The sequence below is a fragment of the Histoplasma capsulatum genome (assembly GCF_000150115.1).
Source record: "Histoplasma capsulatum G186AR genomic scaffold supercont2.13, whole genome shotgun sequence".
Taxonomy (NCBI): domain Eukaryota; kingdom Fungi; phylum Ascomycota; class Eurotiomycetes; order Onygenales; family Ajellomycetaceae; genus Histoplasma; species Histoplasma capsulatum.
In genome coordinates, this window is record NW_025544813.1 from 117,041 (window position 1) to 131,241 (window position 14,201).

Here is a 14,201-nt window from a genome sequence, read left to right on the forward strand (position 1 = left end):
GAGATGGGCGATACCAGCTCAAGGATTGACCTTTTTGGCGCAGAGGTTCATTAGCTCCTTATTAAAAGCTCGTCATGACCCACTCGCCTCGTCTCTCTGAATGACCCCATTCCTCTATATCTCCGCTCGCATTCGATGGCTTGGAAGGCCGGTTTGTTAGCCGGGTTCGGCACACAAACTCGGCAACTTTTGGGAGATCGACGCTTGAGAGTCCTTGGGGGTTAAATCCGATATTATGCAGCAGGGGTGAACAGGGCTGAGGATAAGGACCACAATTGGCGATATTGTGGCTCTTCTTCATGATCACCATCAGCGGAATGCCAGGCTGGAAGTGGAGCAAAGACGTGGATCATGGATGGGGCCAAATTTATAGTTATAGGTGGGTCAGGTTACAGTGTGTTTGAACCCAACCCTCACAATAACCTGGTTATATGTGGAGGCACAGTCACTCAGCCATCAATGCCACTGTATATAACCTGGTTATTGCTGATGTGTGTTTAATTTCATATTCATATATACAGAATACTTGTATTTAGTAAGAGAAATACTATTAAATTCAGATATATATGACTTTGTATATAGAAAGTTATATAATCACTAATTAAATAATCTATTTGATTTCATCTCTACTAAAGAGCTATTAATTTCAGATACTGTGTAGAAGTATAAATCAACTATCTGAGTATTATACACAGCTTATACAACTAAATCTAACTCTATAATAATAATGAAGAAATGAAGATTAAAAAGAGATAGAATAGAATAGAATAGAAAAATAAAAGCTTTATATATACTCTATTCAATAAAAATAAGATTATTCTATATATTAGACTGAGTATTATAATTCACATCATCTGCTGCTGATATTTATAGCTGTGATGATTATTTATTATAAAAATTATTATATATATCAAATTAATCTACAGAGCTGTAGAGAAAGCAATATACTGTATAATTATATTATTTATAATTAATATATATTTTTTCAAAATAATTATATATACAGTAGTACAATGAGAATAATTTAAATTTAGAGAATATATAATACTGTGTACAGTCTGTGACAAGAGTTCTATTATAAAATTAAATTAGAATAATATTTATATATAATAAATAATAAAACAATACTTAATTAGCTCTGATATATATATAAATATATAATATATTAAAATTAGAGATAGTAAGCAGAGTATAAAATTAAGAACTATAACAAAATATACTCAGCTGAGAATTATTGATATATATTATATTATACTCTAATTATTTCTATTATTTATCTTGATATTCAGCAGCTGAATGATATGAGTCAATCAATTCAATTTAAATCAGATTTCACTAAATGATAACAGAATTATATAAAATAAAAACTTTTATATTATAATCAGCTTTCTATACTGTACAATAGAGAAGCAGAAAAGTATTTATATTATTTATAAAGAAGAAAGAAGAAAGAAAAGAAATACTATTGAAAAATAGAAGAAAGTTGATTTTTTTTTTTATAAAAAAAAAAAATCAAAAATCTTCTCTGATTATATATATAAGTCTCTGTCAGTGTTTTTTTTCTTTGATATAATAAAATAAATATTTCATACAGTGTATAAAGTGAAAAAAAGATAGAATAAACAGTGAATAAATGATTTTAATAAATTTCAATAAAAGAATGATAAATTCTAATATAAAAGAAGTTGTATATACTGATGAATGATAATAAAAAAGCTGAAGAGAGAAAGAGAAAAAAAGTTGAGAAAAAAGATAGAAAAAGAAGTGTGACGGGTTAGCACCCGTTAGTAGTTAACTTACGCAACCAACCCCCTATCGCCCGTTCGCCCTCTCACGTGCTCTCGCGTACCTACGAAACGCCCCTCTCCTCGCGATCCCGCTCCGCGCTCGCGTAGTCTCTAACGATTCCTCCGCGTAACCCCTAACATTCTTCCGCTCCGCGCTCCACTGCAGCGCGACCCCCGATATTCTTCCGTCCCGATCCTCCTTCTATAAGAACCCCCTCGTACGACCCCTTCTTCTGATCTTCTTTCTCTTTCTTTCCTTAATCGATTCGTAAACTGTTACCAGGATAGTGTCAAGTCCGTTGATATTGCCGTTGGAACGGATCGTACGAACTGCGCAGGCGGTACGAACGGTTTAATCTGCAACATCGGTAACATCTGCTTAATCGGTGGCACGCCCGTCACATTACGAATCGATTCATCTGTGTCGGCCCGAGTGCCCCGTGTTTACGATCGCACCTAGGTGCCCAAGTTAAAGTTTAAGAATAAGTTACCCAAGTCCTACGAAGCCGCACCACTGTGATAGTGCTGCGAAGAAGCCCGAGTGCTTAGAAGTCCACAACCGCGTGTCTGTGAAGAGGCCAGAGTGCCTACGAAGTATTTCCTCCAAAAAGAATAAGAACTGAACCTCCTGGTCTCCAAGTTACCAGGACCAAGAACCATGGCCTCGTACGAAAACGAGATGAATTACGAACACCCCTACGAACACCCTTCCGCGGGCGAAAACCGAAACCTCGCAGAAGACAACGCTGAACTCCGTAGCTTCCTCCAGCAGCAATCCCTGCAGATGGCGGAGCTCCAGCGACAACTGAATAACCTGAATACGAATACACCAAGAACCACGCAAGCACCAACACCCCTTATGTACGAAAGAAGAGAACGCCTCCCTCTCCTCGACAAATTCGCGGGAGAACTCTCGACCTACTTAGCCTGGAAATGGAAGGCGAAAGCCAAGCTTGAAGAAGATGGGCCTGTGATAGGCTCTCTGCTCTCGCAAGCTCGCTATGTTCATAGTCGGCTAGAAGGAGATGCTCTAGCCAAGTTCCAACCTTGGATCGAGTCGTGCGCGCACGAGATGTGCACCCCTGAAGAAGTCTTCCGCCAACTAGATGTCCTGTTCTTGGACCCTACACTCCAAGCGCGCGCGATGCAATGGTTGAACAGGAACCGCCAGAGGAACACACCACTGGCGAACTATCTACCCGACTTCGACAGCAAGATACGCGAAGCAGGAGGTCAGGACTGGGACGATGCTGTCAAGATCAACCTCCTGAGCCAGCATATTAGCTTTGAACTGCTCAAGCTCTGCACCTCGCACCTCATGCCCACGCGTTACCATGACTACTGCACCCACTTACGCCAACTCGACAACAACCTCGCACGCTTCCATGCTGTCCAAGGAAGACGTAACAATTATAGGCAGAACTACACGCCTACTAACGCGCCAACTGCACCAGCTGCCCCTGCGGACGCCATGGATTGGACCCCTCATGTGAGCACAGGACGACCAAAGATACCTGGCCTCTCTGGACGAGAAGTTACTGATCGAATCGCCCGAGGCGTCTGCATTCGTTGCAACAAGCCAGGGCACTTCGCAAGCCAGTGCACCAATGCAGTAGTTCCTGCCTCTACGCCGCGAGTGAACACAACTACGCCCACGAATGAACAAGGACAGGGAAAAGAAGAGCTCTCGCCCTAAAACGCGGACGAGAGCTCAAGGAGCAAGAAGCTAGCTGGAGGTTTGAGCAGAAGATGCAAGCGGACGCAATCATGGTCCCTGCCATTGTAAATAGCCTAGTCAACGTACGCGCAATGGTAGACAGTGGTTTCCTTCACTACGCTCTTATAAATACCCAGCTAGTAGAAAAGCATAAGCTCCAGCGTATCCCTTTCCCTGAACCGCGTAAGCTCAGTGGATTCGACGGCCCCAGAGGATCCGCCTCCTACAACATGGTAAGATTTAATGTCGATGTAGGAGGGCACGAGAAAAAGAACGTTTACGCATACGAAGTGCAGGACCTTGAGTACGACTTAATGCTCGGCCTGTCATGGCTTACGGAATTTGGAACCTTGTTAGACGCACGCAACCGTTGTCTTATTTTCCCAGGAAGCGACCGCGTCTATGAGAAGGATGTCGATAGGACTGCTGATCTCACTCAGATATCGGCAGAAGCGTTCAAGCTATTAACCCGCCAAGCGCGCGAGAAGAAGAACGTCCAAGTGTTCGCTGCTAGTATGGCGGATATCAAGAAAGCGTTAGAAAAGCTAGAACCTAAGGACCCCAAGAAGCCCCGCAAGGAACTCCCCGAATCGTATAAGGACTTCGCAGACGTGTTCGATGAAAAGGCGGCCGAAGAGCTCCCCCCCCACCGAGGACGCGGCATAGATCATACGATTGAGCTCATCAAGGAAGATGGCAGGGACCCGCAACCACCCTGGGGTCCTCTCTACAGCATGTCGCGCGATGAGCTCCTCGTCTTACGAAAAACACTCAATGGATTACTGGACAAGGGCTTCATCCGCGTTAGCAATTCACCCGCTGCAGCCCCCGTACTATTCGCGAAGAAACCAGGAGGAGGCTTACGATTCTGTGTCGACTACCGAGGACTTAACAAGATTACGCGAAAGGACCGATATCCTCTCCCGCTCATCAATGAGACACTCGAGCGGATAGGAAAAGCAAAATGGTTTACGAAGCTTGACATCTCCGCGGCCTTCTACAAGATAAGGATTAATGAAGGTGACGAATGGCTAACCGCCTTTCGTACGCGCTACGGACTATACGAATGGACAGTGACCCCCTTTGGACTAGCGAACGCCCCCAGCACGTTTCAGAAATATATCAACTGGGCCCTACGAGACCTGCTCGATGAGATCGCGTCAGCGTACATGGACGACATCCTGATCTTCACCGATGGATCGCTCGCTGAACACCGCAAGCACGTACGACAGGTACTTGACCGTTTACGAGAAGCAGGACTACAAGTGGACATTGACAAGTGCGACTTCGAGACCAAGTCTACGACCTATCTAGGATTCATCATTGAAGCTGAAAAAGGCGTACGAATGGACCCTAAAAAGGTGAAAGCAATCCTCAACTGGGAGGCACCTATCTCGGTAAAAGGGACTAGGAGTTTCCTAGGATTCGCCAACTTCTATCGAAGATTCATCAGGGACTTCTCGGATATCGTACGACCACTAACGGACCTGACACGGAAGGACGCTGTATTCCAATGGACCACTGAAGCGGACGCTGCTTTCAAGAAATTGAAGCATATGTTCACGACCGCCCCGATGCTGCAGTCGTTCGACCCAGATAAGCATACGATTCTCGAGACAGATGCTTCAGGTTATGTAGTAGGTGGAGCACTGATGCAATATGACAATGAAGGTGTTCTACGACCCTGTGCCTTCACCTCAAAGAAGATGTCGCCCGCCGAATGTAACTACGAGATTTACGACAAGGAGCTCCTGGCAATCATACGATGCCTCGAAGAATGGGAATCCGAGCTCATGAGCGTTGAGAAGTTCGAGATCGTCACCGATCATAAGAACTTAGAATACTTTACAACCACTCGCAAGCTCACAGAGAGGCATATGCGCTGGTCACTGTTCCTCAGCCGTTTCTCGTTCGCGATCCGTTACCGACCAGGGGCAGAAAACGCCCTTGCGGATGCCCTATCCCGCAGAGAACAAGATATGCCCTCTGACGACCTAGATGACAGGTGGAAGCACCGAGAACATCGGTTAATCGACCCCGCGATTATAGAAAGTCCCAGGCAATCAGATAGCTCCCGCGTACGCGTTAACCTGTCCCGAGCTCAGGAACCTTCGCTCGAAGAACAATGGAAGCAAGCAGCAGAGGCGGACGAATCCTGGCAACAGGCCGCGGAAGCCGTACGAAGCAAAGCACCTCGATTCCCCGCAGGCGTATACCCAAGAACGGACATCTCAGCATGCTCGATTGACGATGACAACTGCCTACGCTTTCGAGATAGGCGATGGGTCCCTAATTCAGAACCCTTACGAACACGGATCATGCAGGATATCCACGACTCGCCGATGACTGGGCACCCAGGGCGTGAGATCATGTACAGCATCATCGCCCGAGGATTCTACTGGCCGGATATGTCGAAGGATGTACGCCGGTTTGTACGCAATTGCGACCGCTGCGGCTCAGTAACAGCATGGCGTGAGCGCCGAAAAGGAATGCTAAAACCCCTGCCTGTCCCCGAACGAACTTGGCGCGATATAGCTATCGACTTCGCAGTTTCCTTACCTGAGAGCGGTGGTTCTACGAATGTCCTAGTCATTGTCGATCGCCTCAGCAAGGGCGTGATACTGCAGCCCTGTGACAAGATGGATGCTGAAGTCGTTGCGGACGCCTTCGTCAGGAGCCCATTCTATCGCATGCACGGCCTACCTTCGTCCATTGTATCAGATAGAGGCAGTCAGTTCGTGAGCGCACTTTGGACCCGCGTATGCCAGCTACTGAGAATCGAGCGAAAGTTGTCGACAGCGTACCACCCAGAGACCGATGGAGCCACTGAGAGGATGATACAGACAGTTAAGAACATCCTCCGAAAGTTCTGCAACTACGCGCAAGATGACTGGAGCGACCTGCTGCCGCATGCTGAGATTGCCATAAACGGCCGAGATTCTGCTACGACAGGTGTAAGCCCGTTCTTCCTTCTACACGGTTATGATTTAGAGATTCTGGACTTCCCTGAGACCCCCCGAGAAACCACGTACGCCCGCAGTCCCGTACAGGCGGCAGAGAACATAGTCAGCAAGCTCAAGAAAGCCCGCGAGTGGGCCGAAGCTTCGATGGCCAGTGCTCAACAAGACTATGAGGACCAAGCGAACACCAGAAGGAGTCCTGCGACCCGTTACAGCATAGGAGACAAGGTCTGGTTAGATCTCAAGAACATAAGAACGGACCGCCCCTCGCGTACGCTGGACTACCGTCACGCCAAATACACGGTAGTAGAAGTGCTAGGCACCCACGACTATCGACTGGACACCCCGCCTGGCATCCACGATGTCTTTCATACGAACCTGCTCCGACCCGCGGCCGAGGACCCGTTCCCTTCGCAAAAGACCTCCGACTGGCAACCACCTGCCATCGTAGGAGAAGACAATGAACTCGAATGGGAAATTGAAGCAATCCTCGGCGATAGAACCAATCGCCGCCGCCGCGAATACCTTGTCAAATGGGTAGGATACGATCGTCCAACCTGGGAACCCGCGTCCGCCATGGACGACACCGTCGCACTCGACGCCTACGAATCCTCGCTCGCCCCGGTAGGGGGGGATAATGTGACGGGTTAGCACCCGTTAGTAGTTAACTTACGCAACCAACCCCCTATCGCCCGTTCGCCCTCTCACGTGCTCTCGCGTACCTACGAAACGCCCCTCTCCTCGCGATCCCGCTCCGCGCTCGCGTAGTCTCTAACGATTCCTCCGCGTAACCCCTAACATTCTTCCGCTCCGCGCTCCACTGCAGCGCGACCCCCGATATTCTTCCGTCCCGATCCTCCTTCTATAAGAACCCCCTCGTACGACCCCTTCTTCTGATCTTCTTTCTCTTTCTTTCCTTAATCGATTCGTAAACTGTTACCAGGATAGTGTCAAGTCCGTTGATATTGCCGTTGGAACGGATCGTACGAACTGCGCAGGCGGTACGAACGGTTTAATCTGCAACATCGGTAACATCTGCTTAATCGGTGGCACGCCCGTCACAAGAAGAGATTTTATAATCAATTTATTGTTATTATTATTATAAATAAAAGAGAAAAGTAAGAATATTTTATATATAAAAAAGAAAAGAGAGAAAAAGAGAATATTTATTTTTATAAATTCTGCTGAGACAGTCTGTGTGTATAAATAAATAAATATTTAAAATTAAAAAATATATAATATAGTATAATTAATATACACAGATTATCTTCTTACTCTTCTGAAAAAAACAGAGAGTTTATTCAGACTTATTTTTAATTATATATATATCAACTCAAATTTTTTTATAATCTTTAGAATAAATTTTAATTTTATTATACAGTAGTAACTGAGTATCTTATTAATAATCATTTTTTATTGAAAAAAGAATATATATTTATTATTCTTCTTTTTTTAGCTAGATCTGTATAATAACTTCAGATACTATACAGAAAACTATTCATTCAATCTCTGTTTTTATTTTTTTTAGAGATTATTAACTGATTGAATTATATAAAAGAGTTGATATATTTAAATATTATTTTCAGTTGATAATACTATAGTAGAAGTAATAATAGCAGTAACAGTAGTTGATAAAGAGAAGAATAAAAATATAGATACAGAGATAAAGAAAATCTTAACAGTATTTTTTTATATATAGACAGAAACAGAAACAGACTGAAAAATTTAAAATTCAATTATTATTATATCAATTTTATATTGAATTCTATTAATTTTTTTTTTATTTATATATCTCTAATTTTTATCTAATCTATTATTATATTAATTTATTTTTATATAATATTCAGACTCTCAGAAATCTGTGATACTGATCATTGAAATATTATTTTCTATAAAAAAATAAAAATTAACTCTACAGCTTATACAGTATCTACAAACTACTTATACTCTATATACTGAAATACTAAATTAATTTATAATAAATAAGTTAAAAATTCTCTCTGAAGAAAAGCAGAGTTTTATAGTATTATTATATAAAAATAATCTAACAGTTATAAAAATCTCTGAGCTGTAAAATTATCTGAATTAAATAAACTTTTACTATTAAACTGCTTCAGACTTATATCAGAGATCTCAGAAGAAATAATATAAAAGAATTTATTTTCAGAATAAAATCAGATAAATTATTCATTTATTTATAATTAAAAAGATTTCTTTAATAGCTCTGATAAAATAACTGTAGTTTATAAAAAATAGTAATTATTTAATAAATTAGAATTAAATTTTATAATTCTCTATATAAACTTCTGATTGATCTGACTGAGATAACAACTGATTAAAAAGTTATTATTTTATTATTCAGCTTTGTAAATACTATTTTTATTTATTTTATTAAACTCTATTTTCTATATATTTATAAATTGTCTGATATAAGTTTTTTTTATCATCTCTAATATATCTATATATATAAAAAATTTGTTTATTCATTTAAAATAAATTCTATAGAAAATCTATTTGTATAAATCTTTATTTTTAAATAAATAAATATTATATCAAAATTGATAATAATAAAACTGAGATAGAAACTTCTATACAATATTTTATCTATAGAATAGATAGAATATAATTTATAATATTGAATAAAAAATATAATTTTTATACTATACAACAGTTGAATATTCAAGTCTGTTATTTTAATTTATTTTACTATTATTTATAATCTGAATAAAAAATCAGCAAAGTATTAATTTTTTATTTAACAGTTTAATTATAAATAGATTAGTTAACTATATTTTTTATCTGAATTATTTTTTCAGTAGTATATAATAATTTATAAAAAAATCAGCTGCTGTATAAAAAAGAGACTCAACTGTATATTTTTTATTTTTCTACTATTTCTTTTAATATTAATATATAAAATTCATTATATTCAGTTCAGTATAACTATTTATCAGAATATTTACATCTCTATTTATAAACTTTATATATTTTTATATATATTTTATAAATCTATAAATCTTTAATATATTATTTAAAATCTAATTAATTGAGTAAGAATAAAAGTTCTTCTATCTACTCTGCTGTATATAATATAAATTAATAAAAATTATTTAATACTATTTAATCAGATTCTCTTCTATTATCTATATAATCTTTTCTTTTTTAATATTTATATACTTTCTTTTAAAATGATTTTTTCTGAATAAATAATTGAGAATTTTTTTACTAAAGAATTAAATTATCTTCTACTCAGAGACAATCTGATTATCTGAAAACTTCTTTTTATTATATTATTTTTATTATATAAATAATAAAGATTGAGCAGCAGTGAGAAATTAGTCTATCAAATTTCATTTTTTTTTATATATAAAAATAAAGAAGAAATAGAAATAAAATAAATCTATATATTATTATTCATTTATTCTATTTCTCTATATATATTATTTATATATTCTTTAATCTGCTTTATCTGCTGATTCTTAGTATATTCTCTCTCTATACTATCATCTCTATAATAAAATTATATTGTAGCTATTTCTATATAACAGCTGTTTCAACAGTAGTATCAACAGTAGAGATTATTATCAGTTTTTCTTATTTATACAGAGATACAAGGATTTTAAAATAGATAAGTAAAAATAAGAATAGTTAAGAATAGAAATCAATACAAAAGCAGAGGAAGAAGAATACAGTAGTAAAGTAATAATTATTAAATACATATTCAAAGAAAAGCTGATACAGTCATTGTATATAATATTACAGAAAAGTTATCTCTTTTATATGATTAAAGAAGATAGCTCACTGTATGGAATATGTATGGGTTATTTGGGGGCCTTGGCTGAACACCATAGAAACATGTGTTCAAACACAGGCAAATCCACCTTCATATAACCACTAGTTATTTATATATTTTTAGTCAGCCTGGCGTCTACTCATGTTGGGGGGATTGGGTTGGGTGATTCGTACCCTCTATACCACCATGGCGCTGGTGGTGATCGAGCTCTTTTGCCCTAGTGGCCTAATAGGTTATGAGCCCGTGTAAGCGCGACTGCTACAGGGTGTGCCAACATGCTATCACAGGTTCGAATCAGACCAAGGCCAGAGGAATATCCCTTACTAATGCACATTCTCTTGCCAAGATGGGGGAGATTGGTGGTTAGGCACCCAGGAAGACCCCAGGCCACCAAGGACCAATGGCAGTAGGGTAGTGGAACTTAGGAAGAGCCAGGTTCCCCCAGCTGGCCGGATGGTAGAGTGGGTCCGAGGGGGGGTGTTGGGGGGATTGGGTTGGGTGATTCGTACCCTCTATACCACCATGGCGCTGGTGGTGATCGAGCTCTTTTGCCCTAGTGGCCTAATAACTCATCCCAGGACCTGAAGCCAGAGCATGACAACACAGCTCCAAACATCGAATTCCGCTGGAATGCATTCAACCGTTTATGCTTACTTACCATTCTTCTTGAAACCTCTCAGATACCTGCATAATGCTTAGCTGCAAGTACCACAGCTGTGGAATCAAAGCACTCAATGATGCTGTGCCGCGCATATATCATCGCGGATTTTGCGTACTTCGCCTTGTGATCGATGGTAAATAATAACAGCGCCCATAATCGCAGCAACAACAACAGCAGCAACGAACCAAGATGGCTGCGGTGGTTCTTCCTCCCCCGGCGCAAAAGTGTGCTGCCTTGTTCCTGCTGCTGCTGTTTTCTTCCTCACTGTTGTATTCTCGGCTCTTCCTGTTGCTTTCCTGCGCATCACATTCTTCTCGCGTTTCTCTAATGTGTATGCTTTTCCTTGCCCGTGCGCCCATCCATTCTACAGCACAATCCTGTGGGATATTTGTTGATAGTCCTATTGTTACGATATGACTGCATCAGACCCTGTTTCTCAGGTTGGCGCGCAGGAAGAGCCTACGCGCTCTCGTTCCCGCCAGAAATCCTACCCCAGATCCATCCCGAGATTTCAAGCGAGCTTACGCGACAGACTGCCGTTTTCCGCTAAGAGTGACGTCTTACGGTCGTCCTCTTTAGCGTCCGAGTCTCGTCCTTTGAGCGGAGAATATCACAATCCGAAACATAATGGACATCGGAAATCATTCTCCTCACAACCACCGCAATCGCCCCAATCACCCCAATCACCCCCTATAACACCGACAACCTCGACAGCTCCCGTTCAGGGTGCGGTGGAAAAAAAGGTTCTGCTTGTTGAAAGTGATTGCTATGACAAGCTTGGATTCAGCTTCCCGCGATGGAAAAAGTGGACAATCCTCAGCGTCGTCTTTTTCGTGCAATTATCAATGAACTTCAACACTAGTATCTACTCCAATGCCATCACGCCCTTAGCTCTCCATTTCTCTATTTCCGAGCAAGCTGCTAGAGTAGGCCAGATGATTTTCCTTGTTGCCTACGCGTTTGGGAGTGAGCTGTGGGCCCCTTGGAGTGAGGAGCTTGGTCGGTATCCAGTCATGCAGCTTAGTTTGTCTCTGGTTAATCTATGGCAAATACCCTGCGCGTTGGCTCAGAATTACCACACCATTGTGATTGGGCGCTTTTTCGGCGGTTTATCCTCTGCTGGTGGTTCTGTTACACTGGGGATGATTGCCGACATGTGGGAGCCCGATGACCAACAGTTTGCTGTCGCTTTCATTGTACTTTCGTCTGTTGCGGGGTCTGTCATAGCGCCCATCGTCGGGGGCTTCATGGAGTTTTACCTTGATTGGAGATGGAACTTTTGGGGCCAGCTCATCTTTGGAGCAGCTACTCAACTCGCTCACTTGTTGTTCGTGCCAGAAACAAGGACTACTATCCTGTTAGACAGAGAAGCTAAACGGCGACGTCGGGCGGGAGAGACAAATATTTACGGCCCTAGCGAGATCGATGGGGCGGGAATTACTATGAGAGATGTGGCGATAATCTGGGCCCGACCGTTTAGTATGTTTGTACGCGAGCCCATCGTGTTTTGTTTGTCGCTTCTCAGCGGCTTTAGCGATGCCTTGATTTTCACCTTCCTCGACTCGTATGATTTTGTGTACGCCCAATGGGGATTCAGCCTCATACAAATTGGTCTAGCTTTTATACCGTAAGTAGATTCCATTACGCATAAAGGGTGTCTAAAATTTGAATGCGTTCTAACTCTGCAATATAGTATCCTCATTGGATACTTCATTGGTTATATCAGCTTTCTCCCCGTCATGATAAAGCACCGAAAGATTCACAGAAGAAATCCAAATACCCTTGAACCGGAATCAAGGTTATGGTGGTTGTTATTCAGTAAGGCCATTCTTTCTTATGTTTCTGGATATCTGTGAAGCTGACATGGTTGTTTTACGTTAGCGGCCCCTCTTGAAACTATAGGCTTATTCGGATTTGCATGGACAAGTTTAGGTCCTCCTCAAGTACATTGGATTGCTCCCATGATATTTTCCCTATTGATTGCGGTTGCAAATGTAAGTTGATATTCCCATTCATGTTATCCAAATTAATTGTGTTCATTGTAATTTAACGAGACCATAATAGTACTGCATCTACATGGCGACAATTGACTACATGGTCGCAAGCTATGGACCGTATTCAGCGTCTGCGACGGGTGGTAATGCACTCGCAAGGGATTTCCTTGCGGGGATTGCAGCGATGTATTCAACCCCGTGTGAGTTTTATTATGCCCATTGTCAATGAAAATTTCCTTTATCCTGCTAATATAATGTAGTGTACGAATCAATCGGCAACAAGTATCAACTTGAATGGCCTTCGACCATTCTCGCCATTGTCTCATTTATTGTCACCGTTCCAATTTACGTATTTTACTGGAAAGGCCCCATAATCCGAGAGAAATCCAAATTCGCAAAAACTCTAGCAACCGACAGGAAGGCTCGGAACATTCGCCAGATGGGCGAAAAAAATAGGTCAAATATGGGACAGACGAGTGAAAGCCAGCTCAGCCAGTCAAGCGGACTGATCTATGGGGTAAACAGCAAACATGGTATTCATTAATAATCGGCGTTTTTTGAAATGGATTTCTGTTGGAGAGCTTAGAGAATCTTGCTCTCTGGAATGGTACATCGTGGTATTCGGTAGGTGATATTTTTTTCGGGGTTTTTTGTCCATGGCGTTTGCACCCGCATAAACATTATTACCCCTATATGGTTCGATGTTAATCACGGCGAACGTGTGGTGGCCTGCTTGATTGATTGATTCTTTTATTATTCTTTATGATGGGCGTTTGGGTAAAGGTGAACATAACTACCGTGTGATATACCTTACGTATAGTCATTACTCTGCATAATTTTACTTTTCTTTTCTTTTTTGCTAGCAAAGGGAGAAACAAAGCAATGGGGAAGGAAAATGAACAAAGGGTTGGATGAAATATGTGTAGTACTTGATGAGCCTAGTGCAATACGCTGAAAGTTAAATTCGCCCGGCTCATCCACATGAAAAGGCGCGATGGCGGAGTGGTTAACGCGAGAGACTAGAACTAACTAAATACCAGCTCTATCTCTTCCCTTCGGGGGCGTAGGTTCGAATCCTGCTCGCGTCGTATTCTTTTTTTATGTATTTACTTTTCTCGTCTTTCTTCTTCTTCTTTTTTTTTTCCTATTGAGTTTACTGGCTATTTGATTCCTAATTCCGGAGGCGTGGAAAATAAGTCCGTGCATATAACAACAGTTCAGTGAAATCCAATCTCCACAGTGGAAATTATGGAGCCTGGATGCCTAACTCGACAACCGAGTTTTGGGCC

General features: G+C 41.2%; 1 protein-coding gene and 1 non-coding gene across 2 annotated transcripts; both read left to right on the forward strand.

The window, feature by feature from the left end:
• Positions 1–11,330: 11,330 nt before the first annotated feature.
• Positions 11,331–13,752, forward strand: HCBG_07996 (multidrug transporter; the record flags this gene model as incomplete). Its single annotated transcript, XM_045435045.1, has 5 exons — positions 11,331–12,545; positions 12,612–12,736; positions 12,800–12,912; positions 12,983–13,112; positions 13,173–13,752. 5 exons carry the CDS (start codon positions 11,332–11,334, stop codon positions 13,454–13,456), a joined length of 1,866 nt encoding a protein of 621 aa, XP_045284351.1.
• Positions 13,753–13,900: 148 nt separating this feature from the next.
• On the forward strand, positions 13,901–14,000 carry HCBG_11070. The gene has a single exon. It is a non-coding gene; the product is annotated as a tRNA-Ser (tRNA).
• Positions 14,001–14,201: the final 201 nt, after the last annotated feature.